This window comes from Polyodon spathula, chromosome 7 (assembly GCF_017654505.1).
Source record: "Polyodon spathula isolate WHYD16114869_AA chromosome 7, ASM1765450v1, whole genome shotgun sequence".
Taxonomy (NCBI): Eukaryota; Metazoa; Chordata; class Actinopteri; order Acipenseriformes; family Polyodontidae; genus Polyodon; species Polyodon spathula.
This window is the reverse complement of record NC_054540.1, coordinates 32,710,554-32,734,828: the sequence shown is the minus strand read 5'-3', so window position 1 is coordinate 32,734,828 and position 24,275 is coordinate 32,710,554. Positions and strand designations below refer to the sequence as shown.

Genomic DNA, 24,275 nt, shown 5'->3' with positions numbered 1-24,275 from the left:
CAATCATAACATCAGTCTTCTTGTTTTGTAATATTTTGGAGACGTCCTCAAAACCTCTATAACAAATTACAATTGAATACCAGCTTGTATTGGAACATGTGTTATTGTATCTGTTTAAATTCCCGTCTCACACTTATGCTCCTGCATTCCACAGTGAGCCTCCTTTAAATGAATCATGCTAAACAAGCAACAATGCAATACAATATAGCGCCCTTCACGCCATGGCTTCCCAGAGCGCTGTACAAAATGGAAACCAAAACAAGAGAGCACACATGTACAATGCACTCCAGCTACATCCAATTATATAAACACACATTCAAAAAATTAGGCCTAGGTTTTTAGACTTAAAAGAATCCAGTGTGACAATCTGCCTAATGTCAACAGGATTAGAGTTCCAGAAACAAGGAGCACAACAGCAAACAGCTCTGGTCGATTTGTTGGAACAACTAAATGTTCTGCATTTTCTGACGTCAAGAAACTCATTGTTATACTGTTATATTTTGCCATGCAAACATGTGTGTTCCTTGTTTCAATACAGTGGCACCAACACATATTCAGACAGTTACAGTCAGATTTAATTACTGAAGTTATTGTGCGGTTAAATTGGGTATATGAAAAGAAACTGCAGTCTCTAACTCTAGCAGCAGAACAATCCCTTTTCTTAGCCATTGCTAACACTTCAGCCATGCTTTATAAACAGCAAGACAGATTATGCAGTCAGCATTGATACGATTAAACAGAGCACTGTGTTCGTTTTAACACCTGCTTAGATTTACCACCTAATACAGTGTATGTTCTCGAGGTATATCTTCTTCAGTTTTAGAAACGATTTAAAGCAAGTAGTATGCCAACTGCATTTTCCATTACCTTATACAGGTTTCCCATAGTAAAATCATAGCAAAGTGTAACAAAGCATATTAATAAACATGGCAAACCAGGGTTAACTATGGTAAATGCATAGTATAGCCATGAGGGAAAGCATGATAAAACTGCAGAACTACTGTGGTAAACATTTATAAGGGCTAACAACTGACTTTAAAACACAACACAAGGTGTCCTGGTTTGAAGAGTGGTATAAGGGCAAAAGCAATTGAATAACAGCAACGTATCTGACAGCAGGAAGAACAACTCTGCAAGGAGATCTGTTCAGCTGCTGTTCAGAACAGTGTCTTAGTTTCTAGAAGCAGGGTCTGCAAGTACTTACACTCTAGAACAGAGATGCATTGAGAATCTACAAAGACTCTAAAAGCAGGGTCTGTGAGTGCTTAAAGCGTTCCAGTCGAAACATTCATCCGAGATGTGATTTACTGTACTTCAGCTATTTTCAATGCAGACTGCTCTCACTTACTGTTATCTTTCTCAAACCTGAATCACATGTGGAGGAGTTAGGTCATGTTTCAGAGGGCTTGGGAATCCACAGCATGCTGGTCTCATTAGAGAAGTAACTGAACAGAGGTCTGGGGAGTGCAGATTGTGACCTTAATACTGAACACATGGGGTGGCCTTAATATTAAAGGCATTTTTACACTGTTGTCAACAGGAACAAATTGGAACTGTGAAAAAGTGGCCTTAACTGTGAAAGCGGCCTTTTTACTGAGAGTTTTTTATAATTATATATATATATATATATATATATATATATATATATATATATATATATATATATATATATATATACACACACACACACACACACAGGATATAATAATTCCAGTTCACAACAGTATTGACTAAAATAATACACCCTCTGCATTTGCTTAATATTTGTCATGTTTAATAGTGACTTGCAACAAACTGCTATGCAATTGGAAGTCTTCTTGTACATCTTCACCCCTGTAAAGATGTACAAAAATAACATTGATAAACAGACCCCCACTTCACTTCCCAGGGGCAGTGCAGAAATAAAGTTGAGTTTATGGAGTTCAGCAAAAGCTTTACGAAATAAGCAGCTCTTGCTACCAGTAGTTTAACAACATAAAACACAAAATGTTCATTTTCTAAATGATATAGTCCCAATATTCAGTAGCACTGATTTTTCACCACTACTAATGAAAAGAAATGTGTACCGGTATTTTTTTTTTTTTTTTTTTTTTTATCACAACCCTTTTTTTTTACCCCAGTAATAAGAGTTTTGCAGACCGAAAACTTTAACACAAAAAACGTGCCTTACGTAAATGTGATCATAGTTGGACCTCATATGTACTCCACCTCCTCATTTGTAACTACTGTACAATTGTATAAACAAAACAAACAAACAAAAAAGAAATACTGCCAAGCAGTAAATTCTTCTGTAAAGATTGAAACGATGTTTGTTTTGTATTATTATTTGTAAGTTTAAGTTAAATATTAAATATATCAATTGGGAAGAACAATATGTGACACAGGGAGACGTGCAATCAGCATAATGGCTTGGCGCACCGCGGTGTTATTGTCAGGAGCCAGCTGACCTCTGTGTCTATTGTGTCCTTTCATTAAACTCTCGTGAGGTTTTAATTGGCTATATTACCTTGTAAAGACCGTTCCCGCTTGATTGCACCCATTAATCTGTGGCATTCAAGCGATTCTGCCCAACTCTGCTAGTTAACACAACAAAGTAACCGCAAGTCATTACAAACGCAAAGAAGCAAGAGTTTCAACTCTCAAATCCACAATCCTTTTTTAGATGATTCAGCGCCTGATATATATAAAAAAAAAAAATCTATGAGGCACAACTACTTTTTTAAGTTCGTTTTTTGTTCCTTCTTTTTAATTTCTGTGTGAATTACGTCTCCCACCCAGCACACGCAGCTGGAGGTTTCATGACGCAAATGAAAAGAACTTGCCACATCCAATCTTCTAAACACCAAGGGAACGCGAACAAAAGGTTTCCCTCTTATTTTAGAGAAAGAACGGGAACGTGAGCGGGCCTAGCTGAAGCTCTTCATTCCCTTCTGTTCAGTCTCCCAGAGCATCCCTGTGGGTTATCTGCATACCCACAAAAACATGCCCCAAATCTTGTGGCGCTGAGTTTGCTGTCATTTTTTATTTATTTTTTAAGTAGCGAGTGTCGTGTTTGTGTGTGTTTAAGACTCTGAGCTCAGAACCAATTTGATTCACTCCTCTCCCCCTGTGCAGCTGCTAAGCGAAGCTCGCTCTCTCTCCGAGATGCCGACATTTTTCCACTGTTATCAGTTTAATTACAGTTGTCATGGCAGCAAAGTGCCAGTGCTTGGCAAAAGCCAATGAGACATTTGCAACAGCGAAACCAATTTTCAATGCAGCTTGCTTGCCTGCACAACAAAACACCCCCGCCCCTCTAAATAAATACATAAATAATAAACAAACAAAAAACACTTTCCTAGTTAATGTGCTCAGTCTTTTGTGCTAAATATCCTCTTTACCTGCGCCGTTCAGCGAGAACAGTTTGAAGCTATCTTAAAACCTGTCAGAATAATTGGCACACGCTACGTTCTCGAAAGCAATAAAAAGCAATTAAATAACCGCTTTGGAGAGGCGCTTTGGACTTGATAATAAGCAATGCTCACATACTTGTGAACAACATTCGCCAATACCTTCACAAACAATCGTGTGCGTTTCTCATATATATATATATATATATATATATATATATATATATATATATATATATATATATATATATATATATATATATATATATATATAAGACACACACAAATATATATATATATATATTTGCTTGCTTATTTTAAACGCATGTAAGTCAGGTTAAAAAAGCATCCTTACCGAAACTTTGATCCCTTTCCTGCATTTGTTGACAACCCCCGTTCACTATGCACACAAGAAGTCTGGAGACGAAACTGTCCGGTCAGTCACTCACAGTCGCTGCGGGTCAAGTGAGCAGCTGTATGCAATGCATACACGGTGCTGCCGGCGATGGCTACCCTATTGTTCAGAGTGACAGACCTCCAAAAAAGAACGTACGGAATAAAATGAGACTTGGTCGCTACAGCAAATAACGTAACTCGCGTTTCTCACAACGGCGACGTTTGGTTCGTCTCACTATTTGTGAAAAAGAAATCATGAACCTGCCAGTCGCTGCTTTGCAAGGGGCTGCGTGGAAATGACAGGCGATGACAAAGGCGCATGCTGCATACCCCTTTACTGCGCTGTAACCTTCTAATCCCCAACACGCTCGTTCTTTGCGGACGCTCACTAGCGACGCTACAGCACTTAGATGTCACTGCTTTAGTCCAGCAGTTCAAAGTTCTGTAGAAATCGCGGATCACTTTATAGTTTTATTCTGTAATTACATAATGCGACATGTCCCCTGTGGTCTGTGGATTAGACATTGTTTAAATGCAACTGGGCCTTTTTCCAGTGTTTTGGGGAGCCCTCTCCCTTTTTACGCAAACAAGTGTACCTTTAATAAGCACCACAACTAGCGCATTTAAAAATAAATAAATAATTAATAAACTGTCAGTGCAACATATAATCATGCTTGTAAAAGCTCAGCGATAAAAGCAGGAGTGTTCTTACAAGAAAAAAAAAGTGTTATAATAATAATAATAATAATAATAATAATAGATTGCATTTTTAAAGGATATGAACGCGAATTATGGTCGATTTGCGGAGTTTGACCGGGATAAATACAGAGAAAAAGAAAAAAAAAATGTACAATATGAATGTCTTATGCCAGGTGAAATAGAGTAGGTTATACAGTGTATTATTAACTCCTCCCGTGCAGTGGATTGCCCTCCCATCACTCAGACTTGAGAGGCATTACTCTGCGGTGGTGAATAGTTGTGTTCTGTAGATTTTTACATAAAATAAAACCGACCTAACCACAACATAGCAACTGTTACGTACAGCGCTGTAACACACTAGCCTCACGTTTAATTTAATGCTGTATATTCTGTGTTTCGTCCTTTTCTATTGAATATATACCATTCTGACAGTTTCCAAACGTTAATAATTAAGCAACATTGTTCGAAATGTCTCCTTTCAGGATATTTCATCAAGTAAACTGGTTTCTTACTGGACACGCTTTTGGTAAACATAAGCTCTGCACAGATGTACAGCAATTATTATGCATAAAATAATTATTTTACTTAAAAAAGAGAACTGGAAATTGTCTTTAAATCGACGGTGTGCGTGTTTTGTTGAAAACCAGTGGAACTATTCTGACAATGCTTTCGGTTGGTGAAAACGACGTTTTGTGCCTATAACATTCCATATTCGAATACGTAAATAAAAATACAAATAGCATGCACTAGGGTTATATTGTTTTGCTTTGTTAAAATTTTAAAAATAACAAAAAAAAAAAAAAAAAAAACTTTTATTTCAGTAGCAGCGTCTCCTTATCTTTCAGTACAGTACAGTGAATTCAAGCAGCTGTACTGGTAGACTCGCCGTGTATTGACTTACCTTCTCAATTAAGCAATAACAAGGAGACTGTTCGAAACAGGCACAGGGGAAACAGCGTACCTTTCTCTCCTCGGGACGAGATATCATAAAAGAAGCATCTCCTCGAAACGGAACGGACTTGTCTAAGTTTAAAATAATGAGGTCCACACGGATCTGTAGCAATAATTGCGATGACCTAGCAGAGCTACAGGTGCTCTCTCTCTCTCTCTCTCTCTCTCTCTCTCTCTCTCTCTCTCTCTCTCTCTCTCTCTCTCTCCTGCAGTAATGGGCTCAAGACAGCTTACCCATCGTCAGCCGGCAAGGGATGGAGAGCACAGTGAACTCGAGCTTTATCAACTGCGACTGCCCAATCCCTCACCGGCGAGACACTTAATACAGCTAAGAAAAGGTCATTCACTCACTCAGTTATTAGTACAGAGCAGCGAGTCGAGTACAAAACCACACACGTGTTCACTCACACACATTCCACGGTTCTTACCAGCGCATAGAGCAAGCCCATTCACCCGTTGCTACAATATTTACCGTGCGTTATAGTGATAATCGGAGGACAGGGCGACTAACAAGGAGACTCGCAGGCGAGGGCCACATTGCGCGGTGTTGGTGTCGGCGGCAGCGGTTAATACTCCGTGGTGAAAATTAGCTACAGCGATGTCAGGACACTGGAGGGAAGCAGTAGCAGTTCCAGTAGGTGCGCTGGTGGCCTGTGTAGATAACATAGCTGGGAGCCAGGTACGGTCTGGTGAAAGGCGGGTCACACAAATCCTGGTGCACACGGAACAGGCAAGTACGGGTCTAGAGGCATATAATGAATGTATCAGCGAAGTCTATACTTTTAAACTCGCATTTGACTGTTTGAGGTTCATTTTGTGAGAATACCTCCGTTTTCCTGTTCTGTCGTCTTCACTTCGGAATTCCTTGCTGGTCTGTTATTGCACATAAGATTATTCTGTTATTAAAGGGCACGATTACTAGATCACCTCTTAATATACATTATTATTATTATTATTATTATTATTATTATTATTATTATTATTATTATTATTATTATTATCACGCTGCTGGCTAAATTAAGGGAGTTACCTCAATTTAAAAATGTTTGAAAGGTGGTATATTTGCTTCACAGTATTCAGTATTTGCTTCAGAAGCGTAACACAAAAATACAATGTAACATTAGTCTGCGAACTACATACCGTAATCAGCTTGTTTTGTACACTGATTGTGTCTTTTGTACACTGCTGCCCAGGTGAGATTCTGACTGTAGAAACGAATCGCGTTAAACTAACACTGGGTTTTATCAAGGTATTATAATTATATCCCATCTTTAATTCAGAAAGTGCCATGTTAGTATTATAAAACTGAGAAATACACACACACTCCTTGGGGGTTCTTAACACCTTGAGGGACACAAGGAATTGAGCGCTAGTTCAAAAGGTTTCACCAGAACCAGTTTGTCAGTGAAACCCTGTTTTATGCAACCCATTGCAAAAATAAGAAAGTTGGTATCATTTTTATTTTCGTGGGACACATATTTCCCTGTACCTTAAAGGGGTAAGAGACCTTGGGTTATATCGTATATTTGTTTGGTTCTAGTTTTGTAAAATGTTCAGTGTTTCCTAAATTCTTTAATTACCTCCCTTTTTCTGAAAGGATAAAACATTTTTTTTGTTAATGTTACAAAATGACAAACAAAACACCTCAGAGTTGCTGAAGAGAACTTGAAATATACATGTTTGGTTCTAGGTTTGTGAAACTCCCAGGTTTTCAAAAAACATGACTTCATTAAAGGCCGGAGTAAACGCTTTGCCAGTGTGGCTTACCGTGCCTTCCTTCAGTACAACGTGTGCAAACTGTGCTCTCTCAAGCTGACACACTCTTCAAAAACAAAACGGCGCTATGTTGGTTCAATGTCCACATACAAAGGAACCCTTAACGTGTGTATAGAACCCCAAAGAGACTCCTGAGTGTTTGCACTCACTCCAGTGTGCCACAATAATAGTGTCTCATTGAGCGCAGCAGCACTCGGGGGTCCTTTCAGTCCACGGCTGTAGCAAAGTATTTTTTAAAAAGCAATTGCTTTTACTTCTTAAAAAGCAAGTTAATACTTTGCGTGTAGCAGACCTTGGTCGGATCAATATCACTCTAGTGTTATAGGGCAACAGCAGATAGATACAACGTAAATTTATTAAGCTTGTATGCATAACAGCAAACACTAACAGGATAAAAGAGTTCTAAACCTTTTTTGAGGATGTCAGTGCAGGCTGATTTGTCTCCGAGAAGAAGTGTTGAAAAAAAAGAATGAAAGAAACATCCAACTTTATTTTGGAGGATAACTTCTTTTGCCAGCGAGTATCTTTCATTCTCTATTGACTTATTTATTAGCTTCTGAGCTGTAGAGTCACGCAGTGCGCAGTTCTTCATGCTTTGCTGTCTGCGAGCAAAAAGGTAGAAAAAAAATATGCATCAAGCCAGTGGTGAAATAGATTGTGTACAGCTGTGTTCACATTTATTAAAACATCCCATTGCTTCTGTAATTTTGATTTGTTTTGCATATGAAATGAAACCACTGTAACTGCAAATCTTGGAAAATTGTAGGCAAATTGGTGATTGTCGAATTTAATGGATGACTTAATTGGTCACACATGCAAGTCATTTAAAATAGTAAGAGAAAAGCAACGCATAGCCACAAATGGTAAAATGCATGAGACTTTTTAGAAGTTGTTAAAGATGCCTAATTAAAGCACAAAGTGGTCTAACTTTTTCACACATGAACGCTTGTTGTTTCTATATCACTGATTACTGACCAGAAATTGAAATGCTCACACCCTGAGGTTTTCATGCAAGTAGGTATATACAGGATAGAAATGACACCTCTTTAGGTGTTCTAAATCATTTGCACACTACTGAAGCTCAAAAATATCAGGGTGACCTTCACAATTTGAAGACTTCTGAGGGTAGAAGATATAGCAAAATATTTTTGGTCAGGTTTAAAAAAAAAAAAAAAAAAAAAAAAGCTGGTGTATGTCTTTATTCGCTATCCATATATGAGGGCCACACACACACACACACATACACACAATGAATACACACATACACAATGAATACACACACCCACACAATGAATACACACTCACACATACACAATGAATACAAACATACACAATGAATACACATACACACACACACAATGAATAATACATTTCCCATTTGGCTGCTTTTGATTTAGTTTTGCCGTGTTTGATGCTGACAAATCGCAGGAATTCATTTTTCATACTGTCAAAGAGCATTGTGTGCTGTAAATAAAAGATTCAGCTAAGTAAACATAGTACACTGCTGCATGCATGTCAACATTTCAATTTAATAAAAGCACATGTCTTTGTTGCTCACTCGTTTAATTCTGCTTTAGAGAAATAAATGTTTTGCATGCCTTCCTGTGGTATAATTTTCATAAACTACATTTTGTTTTCATTACACATTGAATTTTGAAGGTGTTGAGGATGACTTCTAGGCAAAATGTTTGTCATTGAATTTGAGTTTCTTTTTAATCTCTGTATTCAGCATTCAGTGTTTAATAGTTAGGGTGTATTTATTGCACCCCGCCTGTTTTTACAGACGTAATCTACTGTTACAAAATATATGTCATAACATAAAATACAGCTTTAACAATCGCACACATTTTAATTAGGAATTTAAGTTAATGGCTGTATTTTAAACTTGGCCCGCATTCAATCAACACAGTTATTTAATGAAGCCTTTCAAGTTGAATTATAAAAATGGTCAATCTGTCCATCTAATTCTCAACACTAAGAGCTGAAACTTACCACTGTAATAAAATAAATATATTGCAAAAAGGGGATGGGTATAGCTGCTGTCCCAAGTATACTGTTGTTACTGATGCACTTGTTTGTAAATGTTATCGACTCATTTACCATTGAACAAACACAGATAAATAGCAATAAAACTACAAGCTGCATGTTTTAACACGTATTTTGCGTAAGAAGATTGCGTTAGCCTGCCGTGCAATAGCCTAGCATTGGTATTGATAATTAAAACTGAACCAATATTAAAACAGGAACAAACTATTCAATAATCTCCCTCTTCCTCACTCTTCCTCTTACATTAGCACAAATATTCATATACTCGAGCCATCACTGCTTGAATTGTGTTCCGCGGAAAAATAATGACCATGCTGTATTCATTCAGGAGACAGAATTTATAAACAATTATACCAAAAAGATGTGAAGGAAACCAATGCAGAACTGAGATGAGAAAAACACAGCACAGAGTATACTGCACAGAAGAGGGCTTCCCTCCTTTGAACAACATAGCCAGGAGTTTTATTTAGTAGCTCATTTGCAGGGGTATAATTGATTATAATTGACCAACTTTTGTTCTCCGTTTCAAAATATCTGAATATTGATTACAATTTAAATGAATACATGTTGGTGTCAGAACTCATTTACATGGATGAATACTCTACAAAGATACCCCAATCAGTATTAGACATTTGTTGCCCGTTTTACCCTGTCAAGTTGCTGTCATCTTCCCATCTTCAAATACAAGCAAACGCAATGCACGATCCCACACACAGGCACAATGATACCCAAAATCATTTACCTGCTCAAAATTGTACAATAGAAATGAGTTTCTGCAATGGTATCTGCCCACAATGGTGCCACGTTTTACAGAAAGACATTGTACAATAGAAACGAGTTTCTGCAATGGTATCTGCCCACAATGGTGCCACGTTTTACAAAAAGATGTTGCTGCTGCTGCTGCACTACTGAAACTGGTTTTATAAATAGCTTGACAGATTATTCAATCCACACTAATTAGTTTAATTAGCAGGATGTGTCCTTTAACACCACTCTAGGTGTGCCAGCTAAACTGATTATTTTCTTGTTAAAATAAGCGTTGGTTTCTCCATGCCTTGTGAAAAAACTTGTGAAAATATTATATATATATATATATATATATATATATATATATATATATTATATATATATATAATTAGGTATTTTTTTTTTTGAAATTAGTACATTATTATTTAGGAACTACACTGAATTAAAGGTATACTGAACTGAATCTATGTTGGAGATACTTTTTTGGTGCCACGGTATACCTACTTCAATACTATATATGATCTCTATAGACGCACACAGCCACAGATGAAACAGCCCAATTCGGACTGGGCAGGTTTTTATACCCGAGGTGTAGAATACTCTCAGCTGTGAATTAGGACAAAGAAATTGAACTGGGTTGAAATCTTAGGATCCTAAAATGTCACTGTCGGACAATGAGGAAGCTGTAAGGTTTCGACTGGGATCAAGGAAAGCCAGCTTTGACTCGGGTCATGTAAACAGACATGCAATGGATTCTGTGAAGAAGTGCTGCAATAATTAGCACTCAAACTGTATCACCCAAAATGTGAAAAAAAAAAACATTATTTTTGCAGCATTTTCTTGCTGTTGAACTATTTTTCTCATCATCTTCAAAAGTCCAAATCTAAAATCTGGACATCATTTTGATCTTCTGCTTTAACAATCAAATCTGCTGCATGTGCCTGTAAATAATAAAGATGTAATCTGTATTTTATAAATAAGTGTGACAGGGAGGAGGCTGGGCACGAATTGGAGACCCCGCACACCGCAAGCAAGAACCTTACATGATGTGGAATTCCAGTAATGGTCTACCCCAAAATATTAACATTAAAATCAAGCTCAGGGTAAAGACAGTTTAAAATGATGAATGCATTCGCAGTTGTTTCAGTGAATGTGTTCAGGTGCTGATGTTTGTGTGGTTTTATTATTATTATACAAAATTGAACAGATTCGATTAATGTATTGACATAATTTATTAATTGCTTTAAATCTAACCTAATCGATAATCTGTGTTTATGTAATCATAGCCAGTCCAATACAAAAAAAAAGTCACAATTTCACAATTCACTGCTCTGATGTCACAAAGTCATAATTCACAGTTCTGATGTCACAATTTCACAATTCACTTATCTGATGTCACAAAGTCATAATTAACAGTTCTGATGTCGGAACTGTGACCGATCGCTTTCATTCACCTGCTGGCTTGAACCTTCAGTTCAGAGTGAGAGAGAGACAGAGAGAGAGAGAGAGAGTGTGAGAGAGAGAAAGAGAGAGAGATTGTGATGAATGCTTACAGTTCTACAAAATACTAAAATACAAGATTGTCAAATGTATATTTCAAATTTTGCTTTACATTAAGTGTCTCTAATTACTGTGTATTTGCATAGTAGTTACCTAGTAAATACATGTGTACTTACACATAATTACAATGTTATTATGCACAGATGCAGTGTACTTAATGTGTAATTTTTTGTGCATGATATAGCCCTAATCCTAATCCTTAACTCTAACCCTAACCCTAACTCTAAACCTAATTCAAACCCCTGTACTCTTATCATTTTTTTGAAAATGCATAAATCTGCTTCTGCCTTTCAGTTTCACGTGCACGACTTTTTTTTTTTTTTTTTTTTTAAGGAAAAGCAGCACATTTGAGTTTTTACGAATGTATTTATTTTTTAGTTCCAAAGTTATCAGATTGTAACTTTTTTTTTTTTATCGCTTCAATGGTACCATACTTATTGCGTGCAGTGAGATCATGTCTCAATGCAAGCACAATGTATTATTCTAGATCAATTATTAGCTTGTATTAAAAAAAAAAAAAAAAAAAAAAAAACAGCTGGATGATATTATTATTATTATTATTTATTATTATTATTATTATTATTATTTATTATTATTATTATTATTATTTCCACCATGCAACCCATAAATGCTATTTTTTTCTAAATAAAGAGAGAAAAATAAGAAGCATTGAAACACCAACCTCAGCAACAAGAACACAGGAGTAGCGGATTAGCGAGACACCTCTGTATGGATTGAAATCTTTCAGAAGAACGGGCTGGGGTCTTTTTCTTTGCCTGCTTGTATCCTGCTCATACCCATTCTCCGGTTACCTGAGCTTTGTACACCAGCGCGCTACACAGCTCCACACAACGCTAGCACTGCCAGCCAACGCAGTCGAGAGAGAGAGAGAGAGAGAGAGAGAGAGAGAGAGAGAGAGAGAGAGAGGAGAGAGAGAGAGAGAGAGAGAGAGAGAGAGAGAGAGAGAGAGAGAGAGAGAGAGAGAGAGAGAGAGAGAATACACGTGTGTACGGAGAGAGAGTAATAAAACCAAAACAAATGGTACAACTAATGAGGACAATTAAATTAATTATGTTCAAGTATATGAGTTTTTTTTTTTTTTAGCAGTGTTCTGAAAGGCGATTAGTGCATCTCGCAAATCTTTGTATGAACTCGTTCTGCTAATTGAATTATGCGATTATTCCTCTTCCTGCGATGACATCATTCTCCACTAATTAGCGTTCTGTTTGGGCGTTGTGGAGTTAGGATTCTACTAATAATGCAACAAATTTTGCCAGCGAGCTGCAAAATGAACTCCACTTTGTCAAGCTTCAGTCAGCGACGATGAGCACCTCAGTACTCTTACATTTTCTTTGCTTTTTGTGAATGTGTGTGTTCTTTTTATATAGTAGAAGAAAAGGAAATGGCTAAATTATGTGGTAGGCCACATTTGTGAGAATAAGAGAGAGCGAGAGAGAGACACACAGAGAATCGAATTCATAGTTAACATTCATCTCCATGCCATCATTTCCCCCTAAAATGTAATGATAATTAGATGGGTCATAAAATGGACCTCTTTTCATTATGACTGATGAAATGCATTAAAGCTGACAGGGTATTACCTGACAGTAATTAGGTTTTGTCATGAATTAAATTATTTGAAAGCAGGCTATCTTCCCAATCATGCAATTTACTGAGAGATGTTTTGACCATGCAACAAAAAGAGAGAGAGAGAGAGAGAGAGAGAGAGAGAGAGAGAGAGAGATGCTCCCTCTTTTATAATCATATGAATTATTCACACGGGAAAAAAAATAATCAGATGAAGAGGTATGCCATCAAATGCTTTACATAGACTGACGGTGACTGCTTCGCAATGAAATACAAGCCCACGTAAAGCCAACAAGAGGTGGAATTTAATCATTTTCTGCTGACACCTTTATGAAAGGACACCATAAACATGAGGCAAATTCTCGCTGGTTATTTTTTTTTTTTTTTTTTATTTTACCCCCCCCCCCCCCCCCCCCCCCCCCCCACAACCCCCCCCTCCACAACTTTTACCTCTCCCAGGGAGAAATAAAAAAAAAAGAAAGAAAAAAATTGCGAGCTTAAGTAATTCAAGCGATGAAGCTAAAGGTCGCCTTTAACCGGGCAAGCAGTTTCCCTGTCTGCAGCGAGCAAATGAAGAGTTTAATTACAGGCTCATAGAAAGTGCGAGAGAGAGAGAGAATAAAAAGAAATCTTTCAGAAAGCACTGAAGTGCTGGTTTCTCGTGCGATTACCAGAGGGTGACTTCATACGTAAAAAATAATTTACTTAATCCACCCTCCCCTCCAATTCCAACTAAATAAAATAGGAATTCAGCCATATCTTCCAATTCAATACCACACACAAGAAAATAAATAACCTACCTTTTTTATTGTCTTCCTCAGAAATATATATTTTTTTTCTGCCACAGAGGGTGAAGGACTTGAACACCAATTTGTGTAAGTAATTAAACCAAGTGAATCTGTCCTTGTCTTCTTTTTGACTTCTTCTCTTCGCACCCTCCTGCAAACCCCCGATTAAAAAATAAATAAATAAATAACAGTATATAAAAATGACGAGTATTCTTTCAAAGTGCAGTAGTCGACAAAAATAATATTTAAAAAAAAACAGCAGCAGGGATAAAAAAAACAGCACCTGTCTTTTGCTTTCTCTTTCTGTCTTCTCTCGTCTGTTCCTCACTCTCTTTGCCTGCTGGTCAGAACGGGCCGCCGTGTCTCCTCAGTATTTAAGAACCTCGTGGGGTCCCTAGCTAGTTGCCTCCTTCTGCTCTTCCAAGAAGCTGACAAGTGCTGTTAGAGGAGGCTGTACATGCTGCTCTAATGGACCTCATTAAGCTCTACTTACAGATGTTCTCTTAACATAATTGATCTGCGGTGAGTTGAGAGGACTGCAACTTATTCCCTAGCCCCCAATTACGGTCGAGTAATTAAATCCCCAACCTCCAATTTTTCACATTCACCCTTCTAACATTCCAAAATATCAAAGTATCTCTTTTTCACAAAGCAATTCCCTTCCCTCCCTCCCCGGACTGGACTCCACTCCACTCACAGTATTGACAGTCAGATCTGCCAACCTTTGTAGTGACGCCAGATTTAATAGCGCATTCAATCCATTGACTGTCTTATTCTCTTTTCCCTCTCCCTTTCTCCTCTTTTTTGAAACACTCAGGGAAAAAAAAGAGATGATGAGGAGGGGAAAAAAACCTAACTTATATAGTTTGTACTTTTGATAAAAGGTTCCAGTGATAAACCCTGGCAGGGGAGGTGTGTTGTTTCTCAGAGCATTCTTTTATCTTTATTAATTCCTCCGATGGAAACTTTAAGGAAAAATGAAGGGGAGAGAAGGTAGCACTCTGAAACGGTAAGAAGAAACGCAGGGAAGAAAGAAAAGAAATGAAACGACGCCGTCCACCTGGGACAGATGAAGCCAAACCGGTGCTTTTATAATGCCAATCAGAAAGGCTGTTATCATGCCTCTAATTAGAACACAAAGCACTCGGGGAAATGCTAATGCTCTGTTTTTGCACTTAAAAGGAGAAGATATTTTTCAGCACGGAAGGAATCAGCAATCGGTCCTATAAAGTCCTAATGGGTGATAGTAATTCCCAGCGCGTGTGTGTACACCGCAGTACTTATTTATATTACATTTAATATGTTTGGTTTTATTTAAATGTCTCTATTTATCAGACTAAGAGGTTAATGCAAAACGCTTAATTTGGTTGTTCTGAAGGTGTAAGGGGAATGATTTCAATTCACGGCTGTATCGTTGCCCTGTATCATTATTAGCAGATTGAAATGACTGAAGAGAGTGTCTGTCAGAATAAAGGTAGTGGGGCCCTGCTATCTTATCGATATCAGCCTCAAGCCAGTGAGGGGGGGAGCAGCCTGCCCTGGACTGGAGGGAACAGTCTTTTTCTTAGGGGTGAGGGAGCCATTCAGTCTCCTTGCCTCAAGCCTGCCCTGGACTGGAGGGAGCAGCCTTTCTCTTAGGGTGAGGGAGCAGTTCAGTCTCCATGCCTCAAGCCTGCCCTGGACTGGAGGTGCAGCCTGGTAATGTAAGACGTAACACACGTGGAGGTCTCTTGAGTGTTTATGTAAGTAAAGTACAAGATGAGATGGGAGTTTTACAGATTGGTTGCCTAGTTAAACAGCACTTTTATGTAACAGTGGGCTTTTAAAGAGTGTCTGCACACCATCCTCTTCCTATTGCTTCCTATATATTGTGAAAAGGGTAAATGATATGATTATTATAACCCTAACCCTAAAAGGTTAAATGATAGTGCTGAATATGTATTTCACAGAATGCAAGCAGCCGCTTGTCATGTATTTCTATAGACTGTGCTGGCAGTTCCAGTCACTGCCTCAGTCTCACTGAAGTGAGAACTCAAATACACACATCTAGCTGAGGGAATCCAGATCAGGACTGACAGAGTACCTTTTATTTGGCATGCATGATGTAAACGAGTCTTGCTAATGAAACACAGTGAAGAGAAAATCATCACCGTGAAGCATAACTCATAATGACTAAGATCTATTAAAACGACAGTGTCACATTGTGGCTTAGAGGGGCTTCGTCTCCTGTGAAAGGGGGTATGTACAGTCAGGTATCCAGAGTTAGATGGACATATAGTTCCGTTTATAATCCTTCCCTATAGTCAAGGGTAAAAGCCAGGAAGAGACTCCCCCCCTGCTGAGCACTATACTGTAGCAAATCTACCCAAATATGTATTTATTGTCACTAAATGCTTTTTTTCCACAAATGTTCAACTATTTCTCAATTTTACCTTGTGTTTCTACCCAGCTCCTTACTCGTCAAGCCTAAACACTCTTTGCAGCACTTCATATGATCTTAGTCTTCAGTTTTTGCAGCTTTTCTTCCCTCCCCTCCTGCAAAACTAAAAAACATTTCCGTCCGTTTCTTTTACTTGCGGCCTTTCTTGAGTATAGCGATGATGCCTCCATAAACTGATTTAATTCAGGTCAAAGTCGGAAAGACCTTGGCTTAAAGCATTACTACATTTTATTTCAGTATTTAGGGGGACAGTGTGTGTATATATTTAAAACGGACTGTAACTGTCTGGGCCAGTCTTTACAGTCTCCATGGGATTGCTTTTATATTTATTATTAAACAAGCTGTCCTCTGGATCATTAATCAGCTGTGCAGTGGAGATCACCTTGCAAAAGTTTGTAGAAAACTTTTCAGCTCAACAGCAGAGCACCAGGAATACAGTAGAACGGTTATTGAAAATGTCCCAAAAAAGAATATCGGATTTGTTTGTAAATTCTCAGCAGCACCACATGCTAAAATGAACTTGTCACAATTGCAGCTAAGTGGGGGTGCAGCTTTGTGGAGCAATACTAAAAGCACACATGCACAGTGACATTCTGGACACGCTAGATGCCCCTCTTGAAAAAGTTCATTGGCATGATGAGCGCAAGTAAACCTTTGGAGCTTTCTCTGCTAGTCTAGTCACTGCTGTCAATAAGATACAACTGTTCGGCCTGTTTTCACAAGTAAATATTTGTTTACTGTGCACAGTACTTTTCGATGTGTATGCTCTAAATGTTTAATGATAAGCATATTGTAAACACTGCAGCAAAGACTGGTTTAAGATTTGTTTCACTTAACTAGATAAACAGGTGTTGACGCTGGCTTCGTTTTATTAGCGTGTTTTACATAACAGCAACCAAATGCATGGCATATACAGGGGTTCCAGTTTTGTTCAAAGGCTTTCAGCACCCCCAGTATAAAAGCTGTTCCAGCACCACTGAGTAGTACTGTCTGTGCAGTAACATTAAAATCAAACAAGCTTTTAAAAGCTGAAGTGAAAAGCAGTACAGCCATTTAAAACATTTAGGGCATTTATGCTAATGTTGTGTGTGTTTTTTTTTCTCTTTTTATTTAATGAAAAATAAAGTATGCCATTAAACAGTAAAACCAGGGCTTATGCATTTATCAGCTGAGCAAAGTGGTATAAAGTGCCGTTGCCACTGTGGTTATGAGTCTAATGAGTGGTCTGTGGTGCTAACAAGCCTTTCTAGTTCGCTAGTGCCTTCTGACAGCTTTGCTTGAACATGCCTACTCGCTATAAGCAGACAAGAAAGTTATACATTTGCATGTTAGCACGCCTGTATGCAGTAGGACTAGCTCTGTATTAAACACATGTTGTTCATAAGCCTCCGTTTCATGTTAATGTTGGACAAAACACTATAAACACCTGTTGTCACACTGTCAAGATAGAGTAATTCTAACTTGATGTGATGAATCTGTAACAGGGTGGAGGCTGAGAGCAGACCGACGACTCGACACACTGCAAGCGAGTGTCTTAACCACTGTGCAGAAGAGCCAGGTTCCTCTGCATTTGTCGTTTTAGAGCTTTTCACCTCACTGACAGGACAGAATCCGTAGCGGCTGTGCATCACACAACACTGCCTGTTACAAATCTGCAAATTACATTTTTTGCGTGTGTTTCTCATAAGCCTCTAGTCATTTAAGTCTTGGAACGTCTTGGAAACATCAACTGAAATGCATGTCCACTTGACTTCAATCCCATTAGATAAGGGTAAAATTTGAGCAACTTTATATTTAAATTATTTGAAAAGTTTTTATCGACATGTTTCTAAGCAAGATGATAAAAGAACAAGAGGAAGCCACTTGGCCAGTGTGGCTGGTTGATCTCAGGACTTCAAGGATCCCAATGATTCAGAATCAACAACGTGTCTCAGGACCCCATTCCACACCTTCAATCTATGGCTCCTACCATCCATAGTCTGTCGCCAACTTATTTCCAGTGGTGTCGTCTGGTACCGGTGGTGTGTGCTCTGCCAAACTCTTGCTAAGATTTGTGGGCCGGCTCTAGCTCAGTGTTAAACGTTTGCTTTGTTTCCTGAATTTTGAAAAAAAAAAAAAAAAGTGTGCTTGAGATAATCAGTTCAGGCGGAGGGAAGGGGGGGTGAGTGAGGGAAAGTCAGCCAATGAACAAAGAGAAGGTAAATCAATTTTTAATCATACAAAATGTAACACTAACTTTAGCGGAAGTTTATTAAAGTCATTTTATAGCGTGAATTTATATAGGGTCTGATTCCTCCGATGTAGGCCTCGGAGTGATATGATAGTCTTGCGTTTCTCTCCTTCCCCCAGCTGTACAGCGGAATGGAAATTTATACACTCAATAACAAGAGGAACATCACAAAGCATCAGGCTGGAGGAATCGATCTGTCTCACTCCATTTTCCCTGTCACCCCTATAGCCATTTTAATATTTTTTCAGTGTCTCTGTTCATTTCCAGAGCCAAACGTCGTTTTCCAATGCAGTCTGTTTGAAATGAGAACTGTAAAGCCCTGAACACGGCATGCATTCCAGGGTCATTTCTCAGCAATCTCGGGTGGAATACATCAAAATATCAATCTGAGGACGACGGCTGAACCTGCATCAGCAGTCCTCTGGGTACCCAGCTTGTTTAATAAAATATGCAGCCAGTTTTATTCAATAGGGTCTGAACACAGCCAGCATTTCAATCGTTAAGTATCTTCAAAGGTCTTGTTATTTATTTGTTTCACCTTTTCCTTGGCTTTCTGTGATGTTTGATGCTATAGCATTGGGTTATTATCACTTGTCTCTCTAGCTGTCTGTACTTTGAGCTGGTTTGTCTGGAGAATCCTAACTGCCTAGCACTGAACATTCCTTTCACACCATGTGACATTTCGACAGGCCCAGCTTTATAGAGAAGGAAAGCAGGTGGGAGCAGCCAAGTTGAAAGGCCCCTGTGTCACATGATTTGATATGAAATCAGGAAGACCAGTTTTAAGCACAGATTTAAATGTCGATGAAAGCATGGGTTAACGTAGTGCTTGTTTTTATTTTATTTTAAACAGAATGCATTTGTGCAGCTTGCTCAGTAACTCTGCCTCCTTTGGCTTGGAAAAAAAAAACCTGTGCTTTGTTTAAAACTAGTAAAATTGCCCACGCTTGATTTGAAATCACCTCCTTTGTCTAGACCCATTTGTTGGTACAGTAATTTTGCCTTCTTCGTGGCCAGAACGCTGCTTAAAGGAGTGCCTATCTGTTGCACTGCATGCATAGTCAAGCAATTGAACGTGGGGTAGAGGGGTCAGTTTGTGAGTTTGGTGTTCATAACTCTGAGATTCTACTGTGCTTGGAGAGCATAGCTGGCTCTGTCTTGGATTCTATCTTCCAACACTCGGTGCTCCTCCAGATGTTAGATACCGACCTCTGGAGGACAAAGGCCAGCCCTGAAGGTGTCTGCTCTGAGCTCACTGCAAGGTCTGTTGTAGAGGCAATTTGCTGAAATGTGTCTGCAGCTCCGTTCCGAATCGGGTTGGATATAAAATATTTTTTTAATCAAAAATGAAATAAGAAAGGAATATTAATTGTTCTTTTAAGTGCTTCAGATAGTTTTTCTAGTGGCGAGTACAGGTCATTCTTTATCAATTAATTGTTTTTTTGTCCATGCACCTCCACGTGAAACTAAATAACTATCTGGATGTAGCAGTCCCTTTCTCTAAATCTATCAATGCCAGCAATCACAGGTGTGGCCATTCCCTAATCCATTCCCCAATTAGGTAATTGGTGGTAATTGGGGAGTGGCCACCTCTATATAAGGAAGGAGAAATCCTTTGTCTGGTGGTGACCTAGCCAAGAAAGGCAGCAACACAGTAAAACACAGATACAAAAATTAAATATAAATCATAATAATACAATCAACAATCAGTGAAACAGTCAACAATGAAATAGTAACAAACAGTAACAAGTCTACTCAACTACTGAAAACTCGACCCGGGACACCACCTTATCTGTAGTGTATGCCATTACAAAACGTGGGTCCTCGTATGGTCACTCCTCTTTGTGGTGCCCAAACACCAGACAGTCCCCGCAAATTAAAGCCCCATCAGCTTCCAGCCTCCCCTGTTACTGCTCCCAGTCATCTGCCAATGTGTCATTTTTTTACTTAAACAACTGCAGTTCTGCTCTGAGTCTCTAGGGGGAGCAATCTCACTCTAACACCACCTGTGACAAGATAACGCTGTGGGAAGAAAATTTTACCGACAGGAAATAGAGACACAGAGACAGAAGCTGCAGTTTAGCACACATTTATGAACAAAACAAACACAGGAACAAAGACCAAAACAGGCACAACGGCCAAAACAGGTTTAAACAAAAGACACAAATGGACACAAAAACTGCTGTCAGGCTAGGCATTCACCTTCACTAAACAAATATAAACAAATTGCAACACACAGATCAAAACTCACCAAGCTCACACAACCAGACAAAGGATTTCTCCTTCCTTACATACAGGTGGCCACTCCCCAATTGGCACCAATTATCTAATTGGGGAATGGCCACTCCTGTGATTTCTGGTAGGGATAGATTTAACCCCATCCCTTTCAACATTACATTCCCCCCACACACTATATACATTAATTTATGTTGCTTTATTAGTATTTTATATTATTTTATTAATTTCTGAAAATGTGTCTTTGTTTTAATTGCTTGGAGCATAGCCTCTTAATATAGGCTTTAGGACAGTCCTGGGAGAGTTGTAACACTTCTCTATTACACAGAGAACACAGGTTTGACTGTAGAATGTAAAACATCATTGCATTTATACAGACCACCCAAGTACAGTGGCTCTCAAAAGTATTCACCCCCCTTGGACTTTTTCACATTTTATTGTGTTGCAACATGGAATCAAAATGGATTTAATTAGGAGTTTTTGCCACTGATCAACACAAAAAAGTCCAAAATTTCGAAGTGAAAAATAAAATCTACAAATTATTCTAAATTAATTACAAATATAAAACAGAAAATAATTGATTGCTTAGGTATTCACACCCTTTGCAATGACACACCTAAATAAGCTCTGGTGCAACCAATTGTCTTTAGAAGTCACATAATTAGTTGAATGGAGTCCACCTGTGTGCAATCAAGGTGTGTCACATGATTTCAGGTTAATTACACCTGTCTCTGGGAGGTCCCACAGTTGGTTAGTACATTTCCTAACAAAAACTACATCATGAAGACGAAGAAAATTTCAAAACAAATCCGGAATAAAGTTCTTCAAAAGCACCAATCAGGTAGGATATAAGAACATTTCCAAGGCATTGAATATCCCCCGGAGCACAGTAAACTGCATTATTAAGAAATTGAGAGAATATGGCACAACTGTGAATCTGTCTAGAACAGGTCGTCCTGAAAAACTGAGTATCCAGGCGAGAAGGGCACTAGTCAGGGAGGCCACCAAGAGGCCTATGGCAACTCTAAAGGAGTTACAGTCTTCCATGGCTGAGCTGGGAGACACTGTGCAAGCCTGGGTGCTTCACAAAACTGGACTTTATGGGAGAGTGGCAAAAAGAAAGCCACTGTTGAAAAAAACTCACATCAAATCTCAGCTAGAGTTTATGAGAATGCATGTGGGAGACTCTGAGACCAAATGGAAAAAGATTCTATGTTCTGATGGCTTTTTGTCCTCAACACTAAGTGCTATGTTTGGCGCAAGCCTAACACCATACATCATCCTGAGAACACCATCCCTACGTGAAGCATGGTGGTGGCAGCATCATGCTATAGGGATGTTTCTCTGTGTCAGGGCCTGGAAAGCTTGTGAAGATATTGGGCAAAATGGATGCAGCAAAGTACAGAGAAATTCTGGAGGAAAACCTGCTGAAGTCAAAGCCCGGACCTCAATCCAATTGTGAATATGTGGAAAGAGTTGAAAATTGCTGTTCACCAAAGGTCCCCATTCAACATGACGGAGCTTGAGCAATTTTGCAAAGAAGAATGGGCAAAAATTGCAGTGTCCAGATGTGCAAAGTTGGTAGAGACTTATCCAAATAGACTCATTGCTGTAATTGCTGCCAAAGGTGCCTCTACCAAATATTGACTCAAGGGGGTGAATACTTATGCGATCAATTATTTTCTGTTTTGTATTTGTAATTAATTTAGAACAATTTGTAGACATTTTGACATTAGGGACTTTTTTTGTGTTGATCATTGGCAAAAACTCCTAATTAAATCCATTTTGATTCCATGTTGTAACACAGTAAAATGTGGAAAAGTCCAAGGGGGGTGAATACTTTGGAGAGCCACTGTAACCTGCACTAAAACCTGCAGACCCGTGACAATCATTGTACAACCCGCTAAATAAAACTTCTTTGTAAGATCAGTGTTTGGATAATGTAAAAAACTGAAGTTGTTATTATAAACATGTATGTGGACTTCATTCATTGATGGGTTCTTAATTTAAGTTGCACATTTTGAACCAATGTCGTTGTTTTCTTTTTCTTTGTTGATACTAAATGTAATTTTAATAATTTAGGTCAGATTAATCAATGTAAAATGTTCTCGAGGAAGGGGGTACCCCGAACCCCTACCCTCCGAAATGGGAAAACCAGAGAATAATCCAAAATGCAACACGAAAACTTTTTCAGGCAAGGTCAAATCTTTTATAATGAAAAAAAGTATGTATGTTTGACTCTTTAATTACTTCCAAGTCTCAACCCTCAAGAGACTGAAAATATGATGTCAGCAAACATCTCTGAAAGACAATCTTTGTTATTATAAAACCATTAGGGAAAATAAAAGATACCAGTTTGAGTGAAAACAGAAACAGCCATTTCACTTCTCAACTGTGTCGAAGTTATGGAAATATTGAAATGGAACAGCGACTGACTACTGAAGTATTAAAACAGCAATAAAGAAAAAACTGCTTCAAACTTAAACACCATAAAGCTTAAAATTTTCCAAACTTATTAAAAAAAATAAAATCCATCACTTAAAAAAAAGTATCTGTTTGCAAGTTAAACATAATTCAGGAAAGAAGCTGCTTCTGTCTGGAAGGCAATGCTCCTAAGTGATTTCTCCACCCAATGAAAACTTCATTCATTACCAACTTGCTCCTGCAGCTCCCCCTCCACAGCTGAATTATGTGCCAAGGCTGCTTCCCCTTGGGGCGTCCCCTCCTATAATCAGCAATCTGCGATGTCCCGGCAGATCTGAATATCTCGGCCGCAGATTGCTTCAGGCCTTGTGGAGTACAACTCTTTGTCATCTTCGTCACATTTCACACCTCTGGAACCGATAACAGATTAATCTGCTTCACAAATATTTCATCAGCCTTCCTTGACCGGGGCAACGTGCATTCATTCAGCAGAGGGCACGCCAATATTGAGAGATGAAGAACTAGAAGAAAAAAGGTATTTTATTATCAGGACTTTATGAGAAAAACAAACAGATTAGGCAATATAGAGAAAAATGTGTGTGTGTGTGGGGGGGGGATAAACAGAAGCGTCTCCGGCAGCGTTATTAGAAAGGCAATGAAAGCCAATCCTGGCAAAGTTCTCTGCTTCGATTATGCAGACGGGTTTATTCAATCATTGTATCACACCGTGCCTGACATATGGTCAATAGTGCAATCTAGTGATCAGAGTAAAGCAACCGCCCAAGAGCAGCTTGGGATTTCATTAGGCTGCTTTCAAAGCACTCACTGCAACCACACATTTATTTTGAAACACAAATTAAGCTGTTTTTTTTTTTCTGCTCCTCCTCCTGTTATGTCAGCATTACCAGAAGCCATAACACCCTTACCTCATGCAATATGCACTTGTTTATATATAAATATGACACAGACTATACTGTAGATATGTATTTTTAATAACTATGAAATCT

At 38.5% G+C, this 24,275-nt stretch overlaps 1 protein-coding gene across 7 annotated transcripts in view; it reads right to left on the bottom strand.

Moving 5' to 3' along the window:
* The window catches only part of lmo3 (LIM domain only 3), a 43,392-nt gene extending 29,124 nt beyond the window's left edge, over window positions 1–14,268 (bottom strand). The window contains exon 1 of one of the 7 annotated variants that reach the window (XM_041255325.1): window positions 13,952–14,268. Coding sequence is in view for 2 of the 7 variants with exons in the window: in XM_041255319.1 (XP_041111253.1) it covers window positions 3,745–3,769 (25 nt within the window). In the remaining 5 variants the exon portion in view is untranslated. Of the gene's footprint in view, window positions 1–3,744; window positions 4,140–5,385; window positions 5,601–5,669; window positions 5,738–5,907; window positions 6,072–12,246; window positions 12,422–13,951 lie in introns of those variants that run through there. The other 6 variants (XM_041255322.1, XM_041255324.1, XM_041255320.1 and 3 more) reach the window with 6 other exon arrangements.
* Window positions 14,269–24,275: the final 10,007 nt, after the last annotated feature.